The 19612-nt window shown below is 46.3% G+C and overlaps 2 protein-coding genes across 3 annotated transcripts in view; one reads left to right on the forward strand and one right to left on the reverse strand.

Moving 5' to 3' along the window:
• Insr (insulin receptor) overlaps positions 1-19612 on the reverse strand; it is a 900533-nt gene that overhangs the window by 261308 nt on the left and 619613 nt on the right. The gene's annotated exons all lie outside the window — the stretch shown is intronic.
• Positions 1-19612, forward strand: part of Usp12 (ubiquitin specific peptidase 12) — a 79205-nt gene that overhangs the window by 33376 nt on the left and 26217 nt on the right. For both annotated transcript variants that reach the window (XM_052168344.1, XM_052168345.1), the window contains exon 2: positions 18058-18138. In XM_052168344.1, coding sequence (XP_052024304.1) covers positions 18058-18138 — 81 coding nt within the window. The remainder of the gene's footprint in view (positions 1-18057; positions 18139-19612) is intronic.

Below are 19612 nucleotides of genomic sequence, written 5' to 3' on the forward strand. Positions count from 1 at the left end.
AATCTCTAGTGGCTCCTATAAACAGCACAATTCTAGCCACATCTGTATGCTCACAGCAAGCTGTTTCTCACTGTGCACTTCTGGAGGCTAGAACTTTGAAGTGGATGTTAAAGAGATTATTCTTTCAGAGGGTCTGAGCAGCCCAGCTTTTTTGTTTTTGTTTTTTGTTGTTTTATTTTGTTTTGTTTTTCTCTTCTTAGAGGCTTCTCGTGTTCCCTGGCCTCAGCTTCTCCCGTGTCTTTAGGTCAGCAGTGTCTGGTTACTCTTCTATCCCTCAGATACCAATTTCCTGTCAGTTACTGACACTTGGTGGTGGTGGTGGGGGGCGGCCCATCTGGATAATCCAGGATAATCTCCAAACCAAGGCCATTTGATTTTAGCAACTTTAAGCCCTTATGCAACCCAAATTTCCCCTTGCCCTGTAACGCATCATATTTACATGCTCTGGGGATTAGAGTGTGGACACGGGTGGAGGGCGGGCTTTTCTTTTCTGCTTACCATAGTGTGTTCTGAGGACTATAGCACGGGCCTGGGTAGGATGGGCTGAGTGTCTGCGCTCTTGTACCAGTACAGCAAATGAGAGCGGTTCCTTGAGTCCTGATACCAAGCTTAGTCTCAGCAGAGCAGCTACTGAGGGAGTCAGCGTCCAGACTCTGTAAGTAAATGCAAAATCTATAGCGTGAAAGGTTATGGAAGTGGACGGAGTGGATCATACAGACACAATGTGATCTGGCTGCAGTGGGCACTTTGAAATCTTATGACTGGCAGTTCCTCTGCTCAGGTGAAGCTGGGATTCCCAGCACAGTTTCTCTGTGTAGCCCTGGCAGTCCTGGAACTCCCTCTGTAAACCAGGGTGGCCTTGAATTCAAAGATCCACTTGCCTCTGCCTCCCAAGTCCCAAGTGCTGGGATTAAAGGCTTGTGCCACCACTACTGTTCTTTTTTAAATTAAAGATTTTATTTTTATATATGTGTGTCAGTTTTAATGTGTGGAGGTGCCCCCAGACACCAGAAGAGAGAATATGGCTCCAGGGAGGTAATGAACTACTGAGACATCTCTCTGGTCCTGTAGCTGGGATTATTGATTTACACTGATTAAAAGAATTATAGAACAAAGCAGTGTGAATAGAGGGTTAGGCTATATTAAGAAAAGGTTTTAGTACAGACTTCATACATGCTAGGGGAAGAGCATCATGTTTAAATGCCTTAGCCACAGCTATATATAAGATGTTTGTGGCTTATGAAGTTGCATTGCACAAAGGATTTTAAAAATTAAAAATGTATTCATAGGGCTAGAGAGATGGCTCTCCGTCAGAGCGCTGGCTGCTCTTTCAGAGGACTGGATTCCGTTCCCAGCACCTCCATGGCGCCTCATAACTTCCCGGATGCTAGTTCTGTGGGGCCCAGTGCCCCCCCCAAACACTCACTTATAAAATAAAGTAAAAGTAAATCTAAAACAATGTTTTGATATGTTTGTTTTTAACCCAAGGAACTGTTTTGTTTGTTGTTTTGAGACAGGGTTTCTCTGTGTAGCACTAACTGTCCTGGAGCTCACTGTGTAGACCAGGCTGGCCTCAAACACCTCCCTAGTGCCAGGATTAAGGCATGCAGCACCACTGTCTGGAAAGGAACTTTCCTCACTGAGTGAGACTGTGGTGGCTGGAGGTTCGTCTCGAAGGTTACAGTCCAAGAGCACACATGAGTCAGTGAGACAGACGGGGGACAGAAAGTCAAGGGAGTGCTTCCGGATGTGCCCCACAAGGAAGTCAGGGGGTGTGACTACAAGCGTGCTCTAAAGCTTAAGGTGTTTTCAAGCCAGCAGGAATAAGGGGCTCCTCATGTCCCCCTAATTTTCTCCAGTCTTAAATTCTGATTAGTCTTAAAACTTCCCATGAAAAGGATGGGTGGGTTTCATTAAAACCTACCCTGAGATTACAGGGAAGATTGGACACACCTTGTCTCTGAGGACAGCAAGACCAGAGAGGGCACCTGAGGTGCTGACTTAGCCAGTCAAAAGGTTCAGAGCTTGCTGTGGGGTAGGGGATAGGGTCGAATGACTAAAAGTACAGTCAGAAGAATCCAAGGTGGTCTGTCAGTTGTTACAGCACTGTTGGCATTAGATTTGGAATCTCAGTAAAGCTACTGGCTAGGATGAGGCAAAAAATAGAGACAGTTAGCAACTTAATTTTTCTCATTTTCCTTGTAAGTCTAGAAGAAATTTAACTGAATGTGAGAGGGTAAGGGAAAAAAACCATACTGAGGGGGTGAGAGAAGAAACACCAGATATGTGTGTCTGAGCTGGGTAAGGATGACAGTGCTCCTGTTCATGAGGTAGATGTGGCCATGCTGTGAGGTGAGCCTGGATCTAACAGCGGTATTGACAGGTGGGTGCTCCCGGAGAGTTTGCGAGGGGTCAGATTGCAAGATCTGAAGCTGTACCAACCAGTGGATGCCAGATAGCTTTCCACTGTGGAAGCAAAGGGCCCAACCCCATTTTTGAAATCCTATCATTAGAATTTATGGAACTTTGTGTCACTTTATATATAATTGTACAGATATGTACCCTGTGTATACAACTAAATTTATATTGAGTAAGTGGATTTGAGTTTGGACACAGTACGCTTTAAAGACATTGGCTGTAGCACCTCATTGGTGCCCATATTCTTTCGTAAAGCTGTTGCTCTCTGCTAATGGGGACTGGTCCCAGCTAGCTCTTCTGCCCTCCTCGTGCACACTCTCCCAGTGTTTTATCTCCTCATGCTCCTGGGCAGGGGGCTTTATTATTTATTTTTAAAGGCAGAGTCTTGTCTGTAACCCAGGCTGGCCTAGAAGTGTACATGCAGCTGAGGAAGGCCTTGAACTCCGGATTCTTCTGTGTCTGCCGCCCAAGTTAGGTTCACAGCCAGTCAGCCCCGAATCCAGCCTTCTTTCTGCTGTTTTATTTTGAGAAAGATCTGAGTTGGCAAAGCTGGCCTTGAATTTACCACTCTCCTGCCTCAGCCTATACAAGCCAGGATTACAAACCTGTGTCACCAGGCCCAGCTCTTAAAACATCCAGGTACAAATGATACACCATGTAATGTGTGTTTTATGGGACAGTTCAGTGGTTTAGCATAGTGACTGTCATGTCAGCTGTCGACCATTTCTCCATCTTAGAGACATTTGTCCCCTTCAGCAGCCATCGTCCAGCCCCTTCTTTCCCGCTCTCCTCCCTCCAGCTTCAGACAACTACATTTACAGATTTCTCTATTACCTGTGTGGTTGACTTTCTGGACAAGGTATCATTTTCAGGATCCCTCTCTGTTATAAGATGTACCAGTATTTTGTCACTTCTAATGTATGTGTTTTCTACTGTATTTGCATCACATCTTTTATCTGTTTGTTCATTGATGGCTTTGAGTTGTTTGTGCCTTTTGGTGGGTAAATGGTGCTATGAAGTCACGATAGCAAGCTTTGGGGTGGTCCTGCCTTCTCCTTTCTGTTGGGCATCTGCTTCGTGTTGCTGGCTCAGGGCCCACGAGGAGGCTCAACAGGAGAAGGCCTCCACACTCAAACCTGGTGGCCAGCATCTGGTCCCTGGAATCCTTGTAAAGGTGAGAACCGACTCTGGTCCTCTCTTCTACATGTGTGGTGCAGTTCACATCCTACCATACACGTGCATGCACACATGCAGTCTCTTTCCCATTGAATGGCCTTAGCACCCTTGCTGCAAACAAGCAGAAACGGAGGGGTGTGTGGGTTGATTTCTGGGATCTTAGCTTTTGTTTTGTTCTATGTTTTTGAGACAGTGTCAAGGCTGTCTTCAAACTTAAGTAGGGGACGGCCTCACAGATGCTGGGGTGACAGGCATGCGCCTGCACTCCAGCTGAGACCTCCGCTCTGCTTCCCTGACCTGCCCTGTGACCTTCCTCTAGTGTGACTGCTTTGATTATGGGCGTTTTGAAGTGAGTTTTGAAATCAGGAAGTGGGGGTTCTCAGACTTTGTTCTTTTCATGATCACAGTTGGTTCTTCTGGGTCTCATGTTAATTCTGCATGGTTTTTAGAATCAGCTTATCAACGTGTAAATGATTTGCTGGAATTCTGATAGGGATTACATTGATTCTGGCCGTTTATGAAGTATTGCCATAAGATTTCTGATAGCGTGTGGGTATGGGTTTTCTTTCTGTTCCCCTCAATATTCTTTGATTTTTCTTTCAGTAATTTTAAGAATTTGGAGAGTATAAAACATGATTCAGATGTATTTGGGCTGCTTTGATGAAATTGTGGGCTTATTAAAGATTGTTGAGTGTAAAAGATGTAGAAATAAGCCGTCTGATGTCTTATGGTCAGCTCCTCAGAACCTGTTGTTCCAACAACTGTTGTACTGACTTAAGACTCTTGGTGTGAGATTGTGCTGTGTGGACAGACAGGCCAGTTCCTCTTTGAACACTGAAGTTTGCTTTTTTTGGTTTTTTGCTTTTTAATTATTTACTTATTTATTTTATGTATATAAGTATACTGTAGCTGTCTAGAGACACCCCAGAAGAGGGGATCAGATCCCATTACAGATGGTGTGGGCTACCATGTGGTTGCTGGGAATTGAACTCAGGACCTCTGGAAGAGTAGTTGGTGCTCTTACTGCTAAGCCATCTCTCCAGCCCTGCTGTTGAGTTTTTATGGATGTTTCCTGTGTGTTTGTGTGTGAGTGTGTGTGCCACAGATCTCCTCAGGTGTCTATGAAGAGCCAGCCTAGCATAATGGGCAAGCCCAGGCCTGTGAGAGACCTTGCCTCAGAAACCAAGGTGGATGACCCAGGAATCTGTGCATGTTGCCTCTTGGGTGCTATGATTGCAGACGTGTCACCACTCTTGGCCTTTTTATGTGGGTTCTGGGGATAGCAGTCATGTCTGCATGCACATAGCAAACACTTTTGCAAATGGGTGAACGGTCTCCATATTATCAGGTTGAGAATGTCTCCGGATTCTGTTCTGTTGGGTTTGTGTGTTTGTTTTCCTTGGTCATGAAAAGGTGTCACTTGCATCTACTGAAATGAACTAAATAGTGTGCTCTATTATAGGAATTAGTTTTAGGCAGTCAAGCTACCCTTGCATTCTTAGGGTAATCGGCTGGGACATGGCTCCTCTGGGGTGCTAATGGACGACTGGTGCACGGCTCTTCTGGGGGTGTCGACGACTGGCTGGGACATGGCTCCTCTGGGGTGTGAATGGACGGCTGCAACACGGCTCCTCTGGGGTATCCATGGCTTCATTGCTAGGGCATTGTTGGAGATTGGTTGTGTGCACTTTTTGAAAACTGGTTTCTCATTTTCTTCTGCTTTGTCTTTGTAGCTGAGGCTGTCCTGGCACTCTCAGTGTCAGTTCTGCCCCAGCCTCCCAAGCCTGCAGTTGTGCCTGGTATGGGATCTGTTTCTTGTGTGTGGTGTTTTAGTGCCTATGTACAGTGTGTGCTGGCTGAGGCCTGTTCTGATGCTCCACCTCACTCTGCTGAGACACGCACGGTCTTGAGAAACATGGAGCTCACTGATTTTCTGCCGAGCTGGCTGGCCACCAGCCGGACGTCAGCCCTCCCCAAGGCTGGCTTCCAGGGTTGCTTGTGGCCTTGCAGCTTTTCCACGGGTGCTAGAGGCCCGTACGTGGGGTCTCATGCTTGCACAGCAAGCCCTCCTAACCAGGAAGTCATCTCCCCAGCCTGCGATTTTAGTTTAGTCTGATAACCTTCACCTTTAGTTTAGTTGTGTGACCAAGTCACGTCTAGTGTTAGTGAGACAGCATCTAGTTTTCACGTCTGCTTTCTGCTACCTGTGTCTTTGTCTCCACTGTTCTGTATTGTGAGTGTGGAGGGTGATCTTGGGTGTCAGCTCAACAGGATTGTAGTCACCTATGAGACAAACCTCTGGGCATGTCTGAGAGGATTTCCTGAGAGAGTTATGTAGGGTGGGTCACCTGGCCTGAGTGTGGGTGGGGACCCTGCTTCGTGTGGATGGCGGTTCCTGAGCTGAGCTGAGCGTCAGCATCCATCTTTGCTGTAGACGCAGCGCAGCCAGCGGCTTCAGGTGGCCGCAGCGCCTTCCCCAACCAGAGTCAAACCCTGAGCCACAATAAACACTTCCTTCCTAAGGCGCTTTTGTCAAGCAGCATAGCGAGTGTTTTCTCAGCAATCTAGCTGTTTCTGATATTTTGGTTTTGGAACAGTCTTGCTCTGCAGGCAGGCTAGCCTCAAACTCACAGCTTTCCTGCCTTAGCCTCCAAGTGTTGGGATTGCTGGTGTGTACCACCATGCTCAACCTAACACTCTTTCTGTCACTGTTTTTGATGTGTTTTATTTTCTTTTTCTTTTTTTTTTTTAAAATTTATTTATTGTTATATGTAAGTACACTGTAGCTATCTTCAGACACACCAGAAGAGGGCATCAGACCTCATTACGGATGGTTGTGAGCCACCATGTGGTTGCTGGGATTTGAACTCAGGACCTTCAGAAGAGCAGTCAGTGCTCTTAACCGCTGAGCCAGCTCCCCAGCCCCGTGTTTTATTTTCAGTGTCTGAGTGTTTTGTCTGTATGTTAGTATACCATGTGTGTGCAGTGCCGGAGGAGGCCAGCAGAGGGCGTTGTAGTAGAGCGGTAGTTAGTTGTGAGCTGCCATGTGGGTGTGTGGCCCAGACTGGATTCTTCTGGAGGGTCAGTAGTGCTCTTAACTTCTGAACCATCTCTCTAGCCACCCCAGTGCTCTTTAAATCAAGTACTTATTGCTGTTAACTTTTTTTTCTCATTCTGTAGTCTTCTAACACATTTTTTATTGCTTGTCTATCATAATAAAAATTTAGTGTTATAAAAATGTTAGAAAGGACTTTGGGGTAGCTAGCCTTTTGTGCAAATAAATCGTGCTGTGGAGCTAAATCTGAGCTTGCGTTTCACAGTGATGAGTAGATTCTAAGTGAATGCAGCCTGGTCATTCAGAGTAAGTTCTGTGGGAGCTAGTGGGTTGAGGTTATAATTTGCCTTTCCTTCTGAAAAGTTACCCATATGGAACAACAAACTTTGGAAGAAAATGGTCATGTAGGAGGCTATCAGTGAATCAACTTATTCCCAAGATTCTTGGAGCTTAGTTTTTCTCTGCAGAAAGTGTTTAAATTCTTTTCCTTGAGTTCCTTGGACAGGTATTGCTTCATTTGTGTTGTAGCTTTAGTTTGATGGAAAAAATTGGTTAAGGGCTACCTTTGTGAGAAGCAAGACAATGCATCTCAGAGTTGCCAAGAGGAAGACTCCCTGGGAGATGTGTGAGCTTTGACAGTCGCTTGGGGAGGTTGGCCATTGGGAGGGAAGTGCAAGATCTGTTAACTGATCATCGTGAGCCTCATTGGTCCTGCAGAGAATGGGTATGAAGCCCTCGCAGATAGAGCAGATTGCTAGAAAGCACGAGAGGCTCTGAAGTAGAGGCGGGGCCGCAGAGGTTACCGCGCAGGCAGCCCGGCACGTGCTTTAAGTGTTTGCAGGGCGAGTGAGCAGCAGTGGGGACACAAGCAGGCGCACAAGGTGACTGGGTCGTCCCTACAACTCCCCCATAGCTAGTGCAGCCACCCAGAGGTGGCAAGGAGAGGGGCACTGACCCACTGCCATCAGCTTGTCTAACTGCGGGCATCTCCAGACCACCCAGGGCCCCAAAGGTCTGTGTGCCCCATCCTACTTCATGATGATACAACTCTAGTGTGTGCACGCGTGCGTGCGTGAACAAGCCAGAGGACAACCTCAGCTGTCATTCAGTCCAGCACCATCCACTTCCTTTTTGGGGAGGCTGGGGCAGGGCCTTCCACTGGCATGCAGCTCTCTAAGTAGCTGGCTGTCTGTCTGTCTGCCGCCCATGCTGCAGTATAGCACTCCACTGTGACACTGTGGGTTTCCTCTATTTAGTTTCCTCTTCATTTTTGAGGCAGAATTTCTGTAGTCCCAGCTGTCCTGAAGCTTGCTGTGTAGACCAGGCTGGTAGACACACAGAGATCCACCTGCCTCTGAACCTCCCCCGGGACCCCCCACCCCCCAGGGCTGGGCTAAAGGTATGTGCCACCACCCAGGCTGTACTTTTATTTTTATGCGTGCTTTCTATGAATTGAACTCGGCTCCAAATAGATTGTTTGGTAACCACTCACTGACCGCGCTGTCTTCACAGCCCTTATCTCCACTTCTCACCCAGAGAGAGCAGTGGAATTTACTTACTACCACCATCTGCTCTTGAGACCCCATTGCAGTAGCTCACTTGTTTCCAGCACACCTGTGTCTTTGGTTCTTTGGAGTCATGGTCCAGTAGTGACTCATGCTGTTGATTGGGTTGCCATGTCTCCAGTAACCTCGTGCAGCCTCCTCTTTTCCTCCATGACTGTTAGTAGGCGGGCTGGTTGTCACACCGAGTGAGGGCTTGCTGGGCTTGTGAGTGTTTCCTGTGGTCTTTAAATGTGTTTCTTTTCCCTTTGATTTACTGTAAAGTGGAAGTAGGTGCAGAGGCTTGGAGTATTCTGGGAAGAATGCTCGGTGACTCACTGTGGGACAGAGTTGGGAGAGCTACCACTGCCTCCACACGGACCGCAAGTGTCTTCCCTGTAAGCAAATTGCTTTACTTCTGGATAGTCAAAGTCATGTGGCTTGCGGCTTTGCCAGCATCTTCCACAGGGTAGAAAGACAGTGATTGGTTATCGAGCCAACAGCCAGCTACAATCCTTAATAAGCACTCCAGCGTGACATTAAAAACAAACAAACAAATAGGGCTGGAGAGATGGCTCAGTGGTGGCTGCTCTTCCAAAGGTCCTGAGTTCAAATCCCAGCAACCACATGGTGGCTCACAACTATCTGTAATGAGAGCTAACTCCCTCTTCTGGAGTGTCTGAAGATAGCTACGGTGTACTCACATATAATAAATAAACCTTTAAAAAACAAACAAATAAATAGGGCAGATCAGTAAAGGGAATTCAGCACAGCATTTGTAGGTAGGAAGTGCATACCGGTTGCCCATAGTAAGCCTGGACCCTGGGGCTCAAGCATTGGCTTTTAGAGTATAGGAGCTGCCCTTCAACTTCAGTCCCTGATACAACGCGCCTCAGGGAAGACATCTGCCATCAGTACAAGGAGGAGTGAATTAGGACTGTGCCATCCCGCAAGACCTAGTGAAAGGTGGGAACTGCCCTGGCCATGTGCTGAGGCACAGTGCAAAGCTCTCGTGCACAGTGGTCCCTTTCATGTTTGATGGGCCATTTTCCCAGGTTTTCTCCATTGTGGAGACTATATTAATCCTATCAGAAATTTTAGGAAAGTTGCACGTGTGAGAGCTGCCCGGACATTGTCTACTGGTTATCTGCATTTTGCACACACTCCATCTCTCTGGACCACAGCGCTCTTTCACAGCTTTGCCAGCGCCTTTGGTCTCATTTGACCTTGCCATGGACGAGTGGGACAAGCCAGTTCTTCATGTGGTTCCTCATGATTACATTCACGTTAGACATTTTTTTTCCAAGTATGAATACTGGCTCATCAGGTTTTTCCAGTGTGAAGTTATTGCTGTGTTTTACTTTGTAATTAATTTCTGGGGAGATCTTTTTGAGATGGTCATAAATATACTGTTTCTCATCATTTTTATTCATTAGATTTAGGGTTTTCTGTGTGTGGTTGGCAGTTCATTTTAAGGAGGAGGACGGTTCCCTTCATTCCTATGTTCATGGACTTTGCCTGGGTAGACTGTGATCCGTGTCAGCAGTGATAGTGAAGGCTCAGTTGCTGCACAGTTGGCAGACGTCAGGCCAGCTCTGCGCTCCTTGACCTGTTCTGTATTTCTCTTGTAACTGTGTCCACTACCACCCAACCCTCTGCCCTGCAGTGGAGAAGGTGCTTAGAAACAGGTGCTTTCTGCAGTGTCCCCGCTTCTCTTCTTCCTTCCTTTCCCCACCTTCCCACTCCCTTTCCTCTCTCTCTCTTTCTCTCTCTCTCTCTCTGTGAATTTATTATAATTTCAAATCAAATTAGTATTGCAGTTTGCTTTAGGAGACTTCTCATGGCATTCTGAAGCTCAGCATGACTTGCTTTGTTCTTTGGCTGGGTAGCCACTGACCTCTTTTCCCAGAGCAGATGAACAGTTTGAAGTGTGAAAAATTGTATTTCAAGCTAAAATGTTTGGATTTGCTCTATCTAAATAGTTTATTTAAATTATAGAGTGAAGAAAGAATATAATTAATAAAAATGTCTTAGGGCTTAACTGAGAATACTTAGGGTTCCGTTATATATAAAATTAGGATCTGTAAAGAGTTTGTTTTGAGGATTAAATTCCAAAATTTTAAGGATCTGTATATAAAGTTCTAGGTGTAGATTTTTTTCTCTTTGAAATATTTGCAAATTGTATCTGCCTGCCTGCTTTCATGTGGGTATGTGTGGTGCTTGTGGAGAATGGAAGAGGGTGTCAGATACCCTGGAGCTGGAGTTCTAGGTAGTGAGACAGTTGATATGGGTGCTGGGAACTGAACTTGGGGCCTCTGCAAAAGCAGTAAGTGCTCTTGTCTGCTGAACCAGTTCTGTACCCCTATATTTTCTTAATCTATGGTAGTTTTTCTACTATAGGTGAATATTACACTTATAGGCATATCAAGCAATCAAGCATGAGATATATGTTTAATATACTTGGTGATGTAGATTTAAGATCTCATATTCTAAAACTTAGAACTCTACTGACTTGAAAATGAAAATTTCACATAAGCATATACCTTACTGAGTTTGAGACTAAATAGACCTTTTGATTGCCTCACTTCAGACACAGGACTTGGAGGATCAGACCTGGAAGCCTCTTCCTCTCTGAGGACAAGCATTCGTAGTGTTGGAAGGTGTCACTCAAGCTTCCAAGGGAGGGAAGCAGCCAGTAGTCCTACTGCACTGTAAAGCCCGTCATCCACAACGGAGTCCAGCGTGGCAGGGTAGAATAGTGGCACTTACATCTTAAGATCAGCCTTAATGGGTAACTAAATGTAACCCAGCATTCCTCCCTGCATTCTAAGTCCCTGTCCTTAAACCACAGATAATTGCAGCTCTCACTTCTCATCAAAGAAACTTATCCTTGCAGTAGCTGGAGACGGTACCAAGAAACCTACAACTGGTTAAAGCGTATATAAAAGTGATCAAGGGGTACTTAGCCCCATCTACAATACAGTTCCTGCAACAGAGGCTCAAGAACCATCGCTAAAGAGTGTGGAAAGATTGTAAGAGCCAGAGGACCAGGAAATATGTTTGTCAATTTTAGATGTACTAGTTTTTCTCTATCCTGGCTACCTCCCAAATAAGAGGCAAAGACTGTAAGATTTATTTGATAAGCTTTACAACAGAGAACTGAGTGAGCAGTTATTAATCTATTCCTCTACAGTGATCTGGCTCCCTCCCAGCCAGAGTCTCTGAGATACTTGCACTTCAGAATTGATCCGGCTCTCGCTGCCTGAGGTGTGTTCCCATGACAGCTCTTGGGCCCCTTTTTTCATGTTCCTCCACAGTTCAGCCCTAGTCTCTCTTCGGCTTAGCCATTGATGATCATTTTTATTGACAAGTCAGAATAAATGGAGAGCAATGTTTACCCAGCATTCAGGCAGGAGAGACTTAGAATAAGCAGTACAATACTATGCTCTGATTGCAATGAGATACTGGAGCAGAGAAATCAGCATCTGAACAATACAACTGGGCACAAAAGCATTATGCCTACATGGGCTGTGAGATTAATTAAGTCTTCCAGAAATGGCAGGGAAGCTTCTCCCAGGATACCTTAACCATGACTGGCTAAACAAGACAGCAGCAAGTACACCACCGATCAGTAGACAGGGTAACATGGAAGGGGCATCTCACAGGGCCCCACCCCTAGACAAAGAGGGGCAGAAAACCAGTGACTACCGAGAGAGGGAGAAATCATCTTCTTTAGGGATGAACACCCTAATTGATTATCTAATACTAGTTGATCAGTCGTAGAATTGTATACACAGGTAATATTGATCAAGTTATATTTATTTATGTGCATATATATGGGTGTGTATATATGGGTGTGTATATACACATTATTTTTTAATAATAGGTTAATATTACATGCCTATTGTTTTAATTGATCATTTTATTAATGAATTATAAAAAGAGGGAGATGTCACTTGTTGCTTGATGTTCTTACATGATGTGGTGGTATGCATTTCTATAATTGGATAAGAATGATTACATATATGGAATGCTAGGAGTACATTAAGATCTGTAATCATTTAGCCATTAATGTAGTCATAGTTTAAGGTTTTTGGAGCTGACTGACATGAGTCATGTTCAGTGTTACACATTTGCTGCTCAGATGACAGATGAAAAGGCCAGCCGCTTGTACTATCCCATGAGAAAAAACCATCAAAAACTTGGAGGACTTGCTGGAAGGTTTGGGGTGGGGTGGGTGGACAGCAGGCAGGAGGGGGAGATGAACCTGCCTGGGTGGGCGCTCCGTGGCAGACAGGATGTACTGAGCTACTTCTCATAAGGCCTTGGGAGCAGCAGAGGGCGATGGTCACTGTAGGGCGGGCTGGCGGCTGCTCCAGGGTGTGATCGTGCCAGCATCCTGCTCTTTCTCCGTTTGGCTCTCAGTCTCGGGTATGCTTACCCAGACTCGCTTTGTGCCGAGTCCTCACTCCAGGATGGCATTTGTCTCCCAGGGATGCCTGCTGCGGTGCTGGGCTCTTGCTTGCCTTCCTTTGTGGCTTTCTAGAGAAGTGGGCCATGACTAGCGGCCTTTACTCTGCTTTGCGGCTTTGTAAATATGGAGCTCAAAGGAATTAAATCTTTTTCAAAAGTCAGACTTGAGCTGTGTCTGTACTATGACGTTAATTTTTTTCAAACCTTATTTTTAATGGTGGCTCTTAAATGTTTTAGCCTCCCTTGTAACCCACCACCTACCAGCGGTAGTGGGAAAGAAAAGATATGGGGGAAGTGGACCATTTTAGAAAGGTTCTTTGGTTCCCGTCTGTGCTGTCTGGAAATCAGCAGTTGAGTTCACAGGTCAGCAGGCAGCGGCAAACACTCTACCAGCAGTCTAGTTTGGTAGAGCTGGATTAGCAACAGTGGTTACCTGACCTAGCAGAGACAGCCATCAGCCTCAGCTCGAGTCAGCAGGAGGGACCAGCAGGAACATGAGGAGAGGAGAAGTTCTCGGCTGTGCCTCCCTCAGGGAAGTGAAGATCAGCGAAGACTCGAGTGCTACACTTGACCAGCAGGCCAGGCTCTGTCTTCGTCACTCCACGGAATCCTACTTATCCGTCCACACATGACGTGTCCTCCACGTGCCTTGCCTCAGCATGTGTGTCCAGTCAGCCCTGAGTCCACAGAAGACACTGCAGTACATCACCAGAAGTTTTTTGGTGCGTTTCTCTATGGAGTCCTGACAAATGGAGCTCAACTCCGCAGTGTAAGGTGGACCGATACATGCGCGTTAACTGTTAGCAGAGTCCTTCATCTGTGTCCGTCCACGTGCTTGCTTTAGCAGAGCAGCCTCTCCTGGGTCTGCTTCCGTGGAGCTGCCGTAGCCTTTCACACCTGTGTCCACTTTAAGGAAATGTTCCCACACGTGTGTGCCCCAGCACAACACCATCCGACCGACAGACTGTCAAAGAACCCTTCAGATTCCACTTCAGTGACACCATTTGAGATTCTGTGTGGCAGGCCGAGGGCTTGCAGTGCATGCTGTAGATCTGCTCCCTTCCTTGCTGGGAAGGCCACCTGGTTATTCCGTGTGCGTGCGTGCGTGCGTGCGTGCGTGTGCGTGTGCGTGTGCGTGTGTGTGTGTTGCGGTTCATGTGAGAACTAGGTCAGGAGTGCAGCTTCCACTCAGCGGCTCTACAGCAGGCGTTTGTATCGTATCCAAGTAGCTGTAGTAAGGTTACCTAAAGGAAAAACCATGGCCTGGCTGATGTGCACCCCAAATATTCCAGAGTGTCATCTACTTCTGTCCTCAGAGGCTGGGTGGTCAGTGTTGGAGCATGAGTTTTTATTTCTTCTTCTTTTCCTCCTCCTCTTCCTCCTCCTCCTCCTCCTCCTCTTCCTCCCTCCTTGTCAGCCTCTGCTTCCTTCTCCTCCTTCTCCGCCTCTGCTTTCTTCCTCCCCCCCTCCTCCTCCTCCTTCTTATTCCTCCTCTTCCTCCTCTTCTTCTCCTCCTCCCCTCCCCATCTTATTTTCTACATACAGTCTCACTATGTAGCTGTTTCTGTCCTGGACCTCACTATGTAGATCACGTTGTCCTAGAACTCTCTGTATACCAGGATGCCATTGAACCTGTAGGGCCTCAACCTCCTGAGTACTAGCATTAAATGTGTATGTAGCTTTTATTTCAAGAATCAAATTCAACAAGCAAGGCCAGAGGATGACAGATACAGATTGGGAGTCCCATTAGTTCTCAGCCTTTTGGCAGACATCAAGTTAGAAGAAGTCTTCTCTGATCCTGCCCCGTCCTCTCTTTCTCTGGTGCTTCTTAACTTGGTATAAATATGGTTTGTTTTCTTGTATCATTTGTTGACCTCGGTGGATTTTTTTTTAGGATATTCTAGAACCTAGAATAAGAGTTAAGCGAACCGTATGAAGCCGTGGTGTCTACATTGCCGTGTACTTGAGAAATTCTCAGCCTGCTCTTGGGATGTGGTGTTCACACCCTCCCAGCTGCAAGGCTGCTTCCTTCCTGCCCTCCCGAAGCTTTCTTAGTTTTCCAAGGTCACTGGCCTCCTCACCCCACAGCGGCTTCTCCTTCCTGGTTGGCTGCGCTGACCTCAGCTGACCCTGTTCAATGTTCAACCTGGCAATGAGAAGTGCTAGCTTCTGAAGTAAGGCTGGAGCATGAAACCGAGAAGACTTAACTGAGCTTTCTCACTTATATTGAGCAACAAGGAAAGGGAGAAATAATAGTTTAGCACAGACTGTAGTATGCAAACAGTGCATACTTATATTTCCTGCGTAGTAGGTCTGACGCTATACATTCTTTTATTTCTCACTAAAGTACATACCTTATCACATAAACATGTACATTGTTCATAATTAACTTTTCAAAGTAACCTGTCCTCTTAAGTACCCCCCCCCCCACACACACACACATCTGGCCTTAGATATGGACTTTGGAGGCAGGAGATTTCTAATTTTTAGCTTATTTCTACGGACATAATATTATCCTAAAGTAAGTGAATTATTTTAATGAAAACAGTACAAGCTGTCAGCTTGCTTTCAAGTGATTTTGTATTTCTGAAACAGGTAGAAGGATGGCTTGTTTGATGTGTTTGATGTTGGAGAGGGAAAGGGCAGACGGTCTCCTTGCTTTACCAGCAGCATTTAGCACACTACTCCTTTCTTATTAGCAGAGTGACAGGACACAGTGTCTCTGCAGTTCACTGTCATCCTCTGATGATAATCTCTCTATGGGAAGTCCTCATTTTTCCAGAATTTGTCCTGGACAGTCAGGAGAGGTACATCTGGCATTTGCTTGTGACCTGCAAGTTCTTAATATCTGTGCATCTTAATTATCTCTACCTAATATAATCTGACACTGTAATTCTCTATAATAACAATATGGACCTGTGAAGCTGGCTCTTCCCTGTCTCTTGTTCCGAGGTTGGTCTTTGGCGGAGTGTCCTACACTGTGCCATCCATGTTTTAGTGAAGGGTGATGGGCTGCCGTACCTGCCTGTGGATGGAAGGAAGGCACGGTGGCATGGGAGTCTGTTCCTCAGGACACCCAGTCCAGGCAGAGAAGCGCCCAGACATTCACCTCGTGCTGTGGCGCAGAGCAGCCTCAGGACAGCTTTACAGCTAGTGGTGCTGGAGCGTGCCTGGCATCTGCCCTTCCTCTGCCTTCATCCTCTCATGGGATCGGTTTTTGTTTGTTTGTTTGTTTTGTAAAATATTTGGGGAAGGGGGTCAACACAGGATTTCTCTGTGTAATAGCCCTGCTGTCCTAAAACTCACTCTGTAGGCAAGGTTGGCAAGATCCACCTGCTTCTGTCTGGGTGCTGGGATTAAAGGTGTGCGCCATCATTGCCTGGCAGCATTTGGTTTTTGGTTTTGGTTTTTTGGGGGTTTTTTTGTTTGTTTGTTTTTTGGATTTTTTTTTTTTTCCAGACAGGGTTTCTCTGTGTAGCCCTGGCTGTCCTGGAACTCACTCTGTAGACCAGGCTGGCCTCGAACTCAGAAATCCGCCTGCCTCTGCCTCCCAGAGTGCTGGGATTACAGGCGTGCGCCACCACCGCCCAGCTGCAACATTTGTTTTTAATGAAATGAGTTTTAGTTGACCACCTGTTGACAGGAAACTGGGTTCAGCAACCTGGCTTGACTCCTAGACGGCACAGGTTTGTTAAGATTACTGTAAGTCTTCTGTCTCTTCTAAGGGCGATGAACCCTTGGGGTCTCAGCTCATGCCAGGGGCTGCTCTTTGTGGCAGTGCTGGTCTTTCTCTCGGCCACTCTGGGCGCTTCCGCCCTCGCAGCTTTGTGCTCTGTCACCTCTTGCTCTTTATGCGTTCTATCCCGTGTTAGTAATTTTCACTCAGAAATCAAACTTCTTAGCATATTGCTAGAACTTTTTTTGTGGGGGATTGAATCCACCTTCCAGGATTCAGTATTAACTTTGCTGTTTGTGGGGTTCCTTTCGGGCACCGTTGCGCATCTCTCCTGGGCAGGTCCAATGCTGTTGTTCATTGTACTGACCACACGTTAGGTTCTGGGCTCTAGCTGGGGCTCCAGGTGCTGGAAGGGGTTTGCTTCCTCTTCCTGCTCTTCCAGCGGCGATGACGAGTCTTCCTGTGGAACGGGATTATTTCTTGGCTAAAAGACTGAAAGAGAGAGGTGAAGAAGTGGGACCAGGCTCTGGAGAGTGTGTTCAGCAGTTCACAGCAAGTGCTGTTCTTGAGGAGGACCTGAGGCCACTTCATCACCCATGATGGACAGCTCACAGCACCTGTAACTCCAGCTCCAAAGGGGACCCCATGTCTCTGGCTTCCAGGGACACCTGCACTCACATGCATATAATAACCACACTCAATACACACAAACATATAACTAAAAATAGCGAAAAGAAATTTTTTAACTTTTTATTTTATTTTATTTTTTGGGTTTTTTTTTTTTTGAGACAGGGTTTCTCTGTGTAGCCCTGGCTGTCCTGGAACTCATTCTATAGACCAGGCTGGCCCTGCCTCTGCCTCCCAAGTGCCGGGATTAAAGGCGTGCACCACCATCGCCTGGTGAAATAAATTATTTTTAAAAATAATAAATATGCTCAGATAAGTGCCAACTCTCGGGAGGCTGGGACATTGGGGCCCAGCGGTCAGGCTGGCTATGTGCTTTGGAAGAAGAACATCAAAAGGGAAGAGTAGGGATGAAAGCAGAGTTAGGGAGGAGGGTGTGGGGAGGACCCGCATAGAGCTGGGGCTGACATGGGTGTTGATGTGAATGGCAGGAAGTGCATTGTTTTCTCCACCTGCCTGCCTGCCTGCCTGCCTGCCTGTCTGTCTCTGTCTGTTGGCTTTCGGTTCCCTTCCTTTTAGTGTTTCTGATCCCAGAAAGTCTTCCTTCCTATTGGGGGTTTCTGTGCTGTTCAGGGCCACTGATGCTGCTTCCCCTGTGTGCATCTAGCTGTTACTTCTGGGTCTTCCTCTAGGGCAGTGGGTTATAGCTCCTGGTCCAGTTGGGTCCCCATCCTTCAGGAGTCCTGTTGCACATGCTGGCTGGGCCCTGTGCGTGCGAGGGCCTACACTTCCTTCCTTTTGGCTCCAAGGTGGTTGCCAGCAAAGTCTTGTCCTGTTACAGTATAAAAGTCAGAAGTTTTCCTTGATTGCTTGGTTGTGGGGAGTGTGCTAGGAACATGATTCCTGACTAATTTATGTAAGCTAGTATTTAGTCATGTGATTAAAAGCTATTCATTTTCAATATCATTCTTTGTCTTTGAATAAATGTTGGTTTGCTGTAATTTGAGTATTGCCTTGTCAAGAATGTTTCAGCCTGTATGACTGGACATTGTAGAAATACTGTAAACCCTGATAATTGTGGTTTTATTTTACAGGGCGCCAATGCCTCGGCATTAGAGAAAGAGATTGGTCCAGAACAGTTTCCGGTCAACGAGCACTATTTTGGATTAGTCAATGTAAGTGTGTTCCAGCCTTGAAGTTCTGCAGCACTGAGTGCACTCTTCCTCCTTCATTAAAGGAAACCTGTTTGTGTCATTAGGATTTAAAACCTGTAGGTGAAAGGAGGTAAAGTTGTCTGAGGTCTTAAGATTTTGTTTTTTTTTTTTCCGAGACAGGGTTTCTCTGTGTAGCCCTGGCTGTCCTGGAACTCACTCTGTAGACCAGGTTGGCCTCAAACTCAGAAATCCGCCTGCCTCTGCCTCCCAGAGTGCTGGGATTACAGGCGTGCGCTACCACCACCTGGCTAGCATATTATTTTCTTAGTTCCAACTCTGTCCTATGTATTTCAATCTTGGTGGTAGATATGGCATAAAAATACATTTCATAGTGAAACTCCACAGCCCTGTCCAGAATGTCTGCTCTCACTAGACGATCATGAAGTTGTATCATATTCAGGTCTGGTTAATTTTGAGTTGTTTTATAAAAAGATATCATGAGTCAATGTAAATATAAATAGTGTTTATGCTTCTCTTGAAGCCACATATCAGTCAGGTCAGGATAAACAGGAGGGATAAACTATGAAGAGACCATTGACCTTGTTTGATGATGGAAAAACAGCTTCTGATCTTCATGCCTCATTATTGTACAAATCCTGCCACTTGTGAAGGGTCTCAGAACCCAAGAGTTAAGGTGGGCTCTTCTCAGATAGCAGTCTGGTTGCAGGAGACGGGCTGCCTGTGACTTAGACTTTCCACAGCTTCTGTTGCTTCTGCCTTTTCTGCACACTTCTTTCTCTTTCCGCCTCTCTGCTTTTCTCTTGCTAGCTTGGCTGCTGTTTTATTTTTAGAATTATAACACTACTTACTCACAGGAGTCCCTTAAATATCAAGATTGGCTCAACTCTCCTGAGACTCCTGCACCAACACTAGGGGTGTACAACTGTCCTTTTATAAGGACGAATTTCTGTATTATTGTGTGTAATTAAGTCTGTATCAAAACTCTAGCTTTGCTTAAAAACAACAGTGTTGGACCTGGGGGTGGTGATGTGGGGAATGGGTTGGGTAACTCAGAGGTCAGTATTTTAAGTCACGTTCCTGTCTGTAACTTCTGAGCACCATGAGCAGTACAGACCTCTGGAGCATTTCCAGAAACTCTGAAATGGGTCGGACATCCTGGGTGGTGGAGCACTGTGCAGTGTGCTCAAGGCCCTGGATTTCATGCTCCCGAAATTAAAGGGGGGAGGGTTGCAGGAGGGGAAGACACTTTGGGGATTGTTAAGGGAGAGGCTACTTCCATCAGCCTGTAAGTGACTGCATTTCCAGGAAGTAGAGGAAGAATTGCTGCTCGATCTGCCTTCTGAGGCCCCTTTTGGACTTTGAGGGTAGGGTCATCAAAAGTGCTCACCTGTGGGAGCCAAGGCCTTTGTGTTTGCAAACAGTGGGACAACCTGTTTCATTAGCCTACAAGAAACAAACATTTGGGATATTTCTC

This window comes from Apodemus sylvaticus, chromosome 22, assembly GCF_947179515.1.
Source record: "Apodemus sylvaticus chromosome 22, mApoSyl1.1, whole genome shotgun sequence".
Taxonomy (NCBI): domain Eukaryota; kingdom Metazoa; phylum Chordata; class Mammalia; order Rodentia; family Muridae; genus Apodemus; species Apodemus sylvaticus.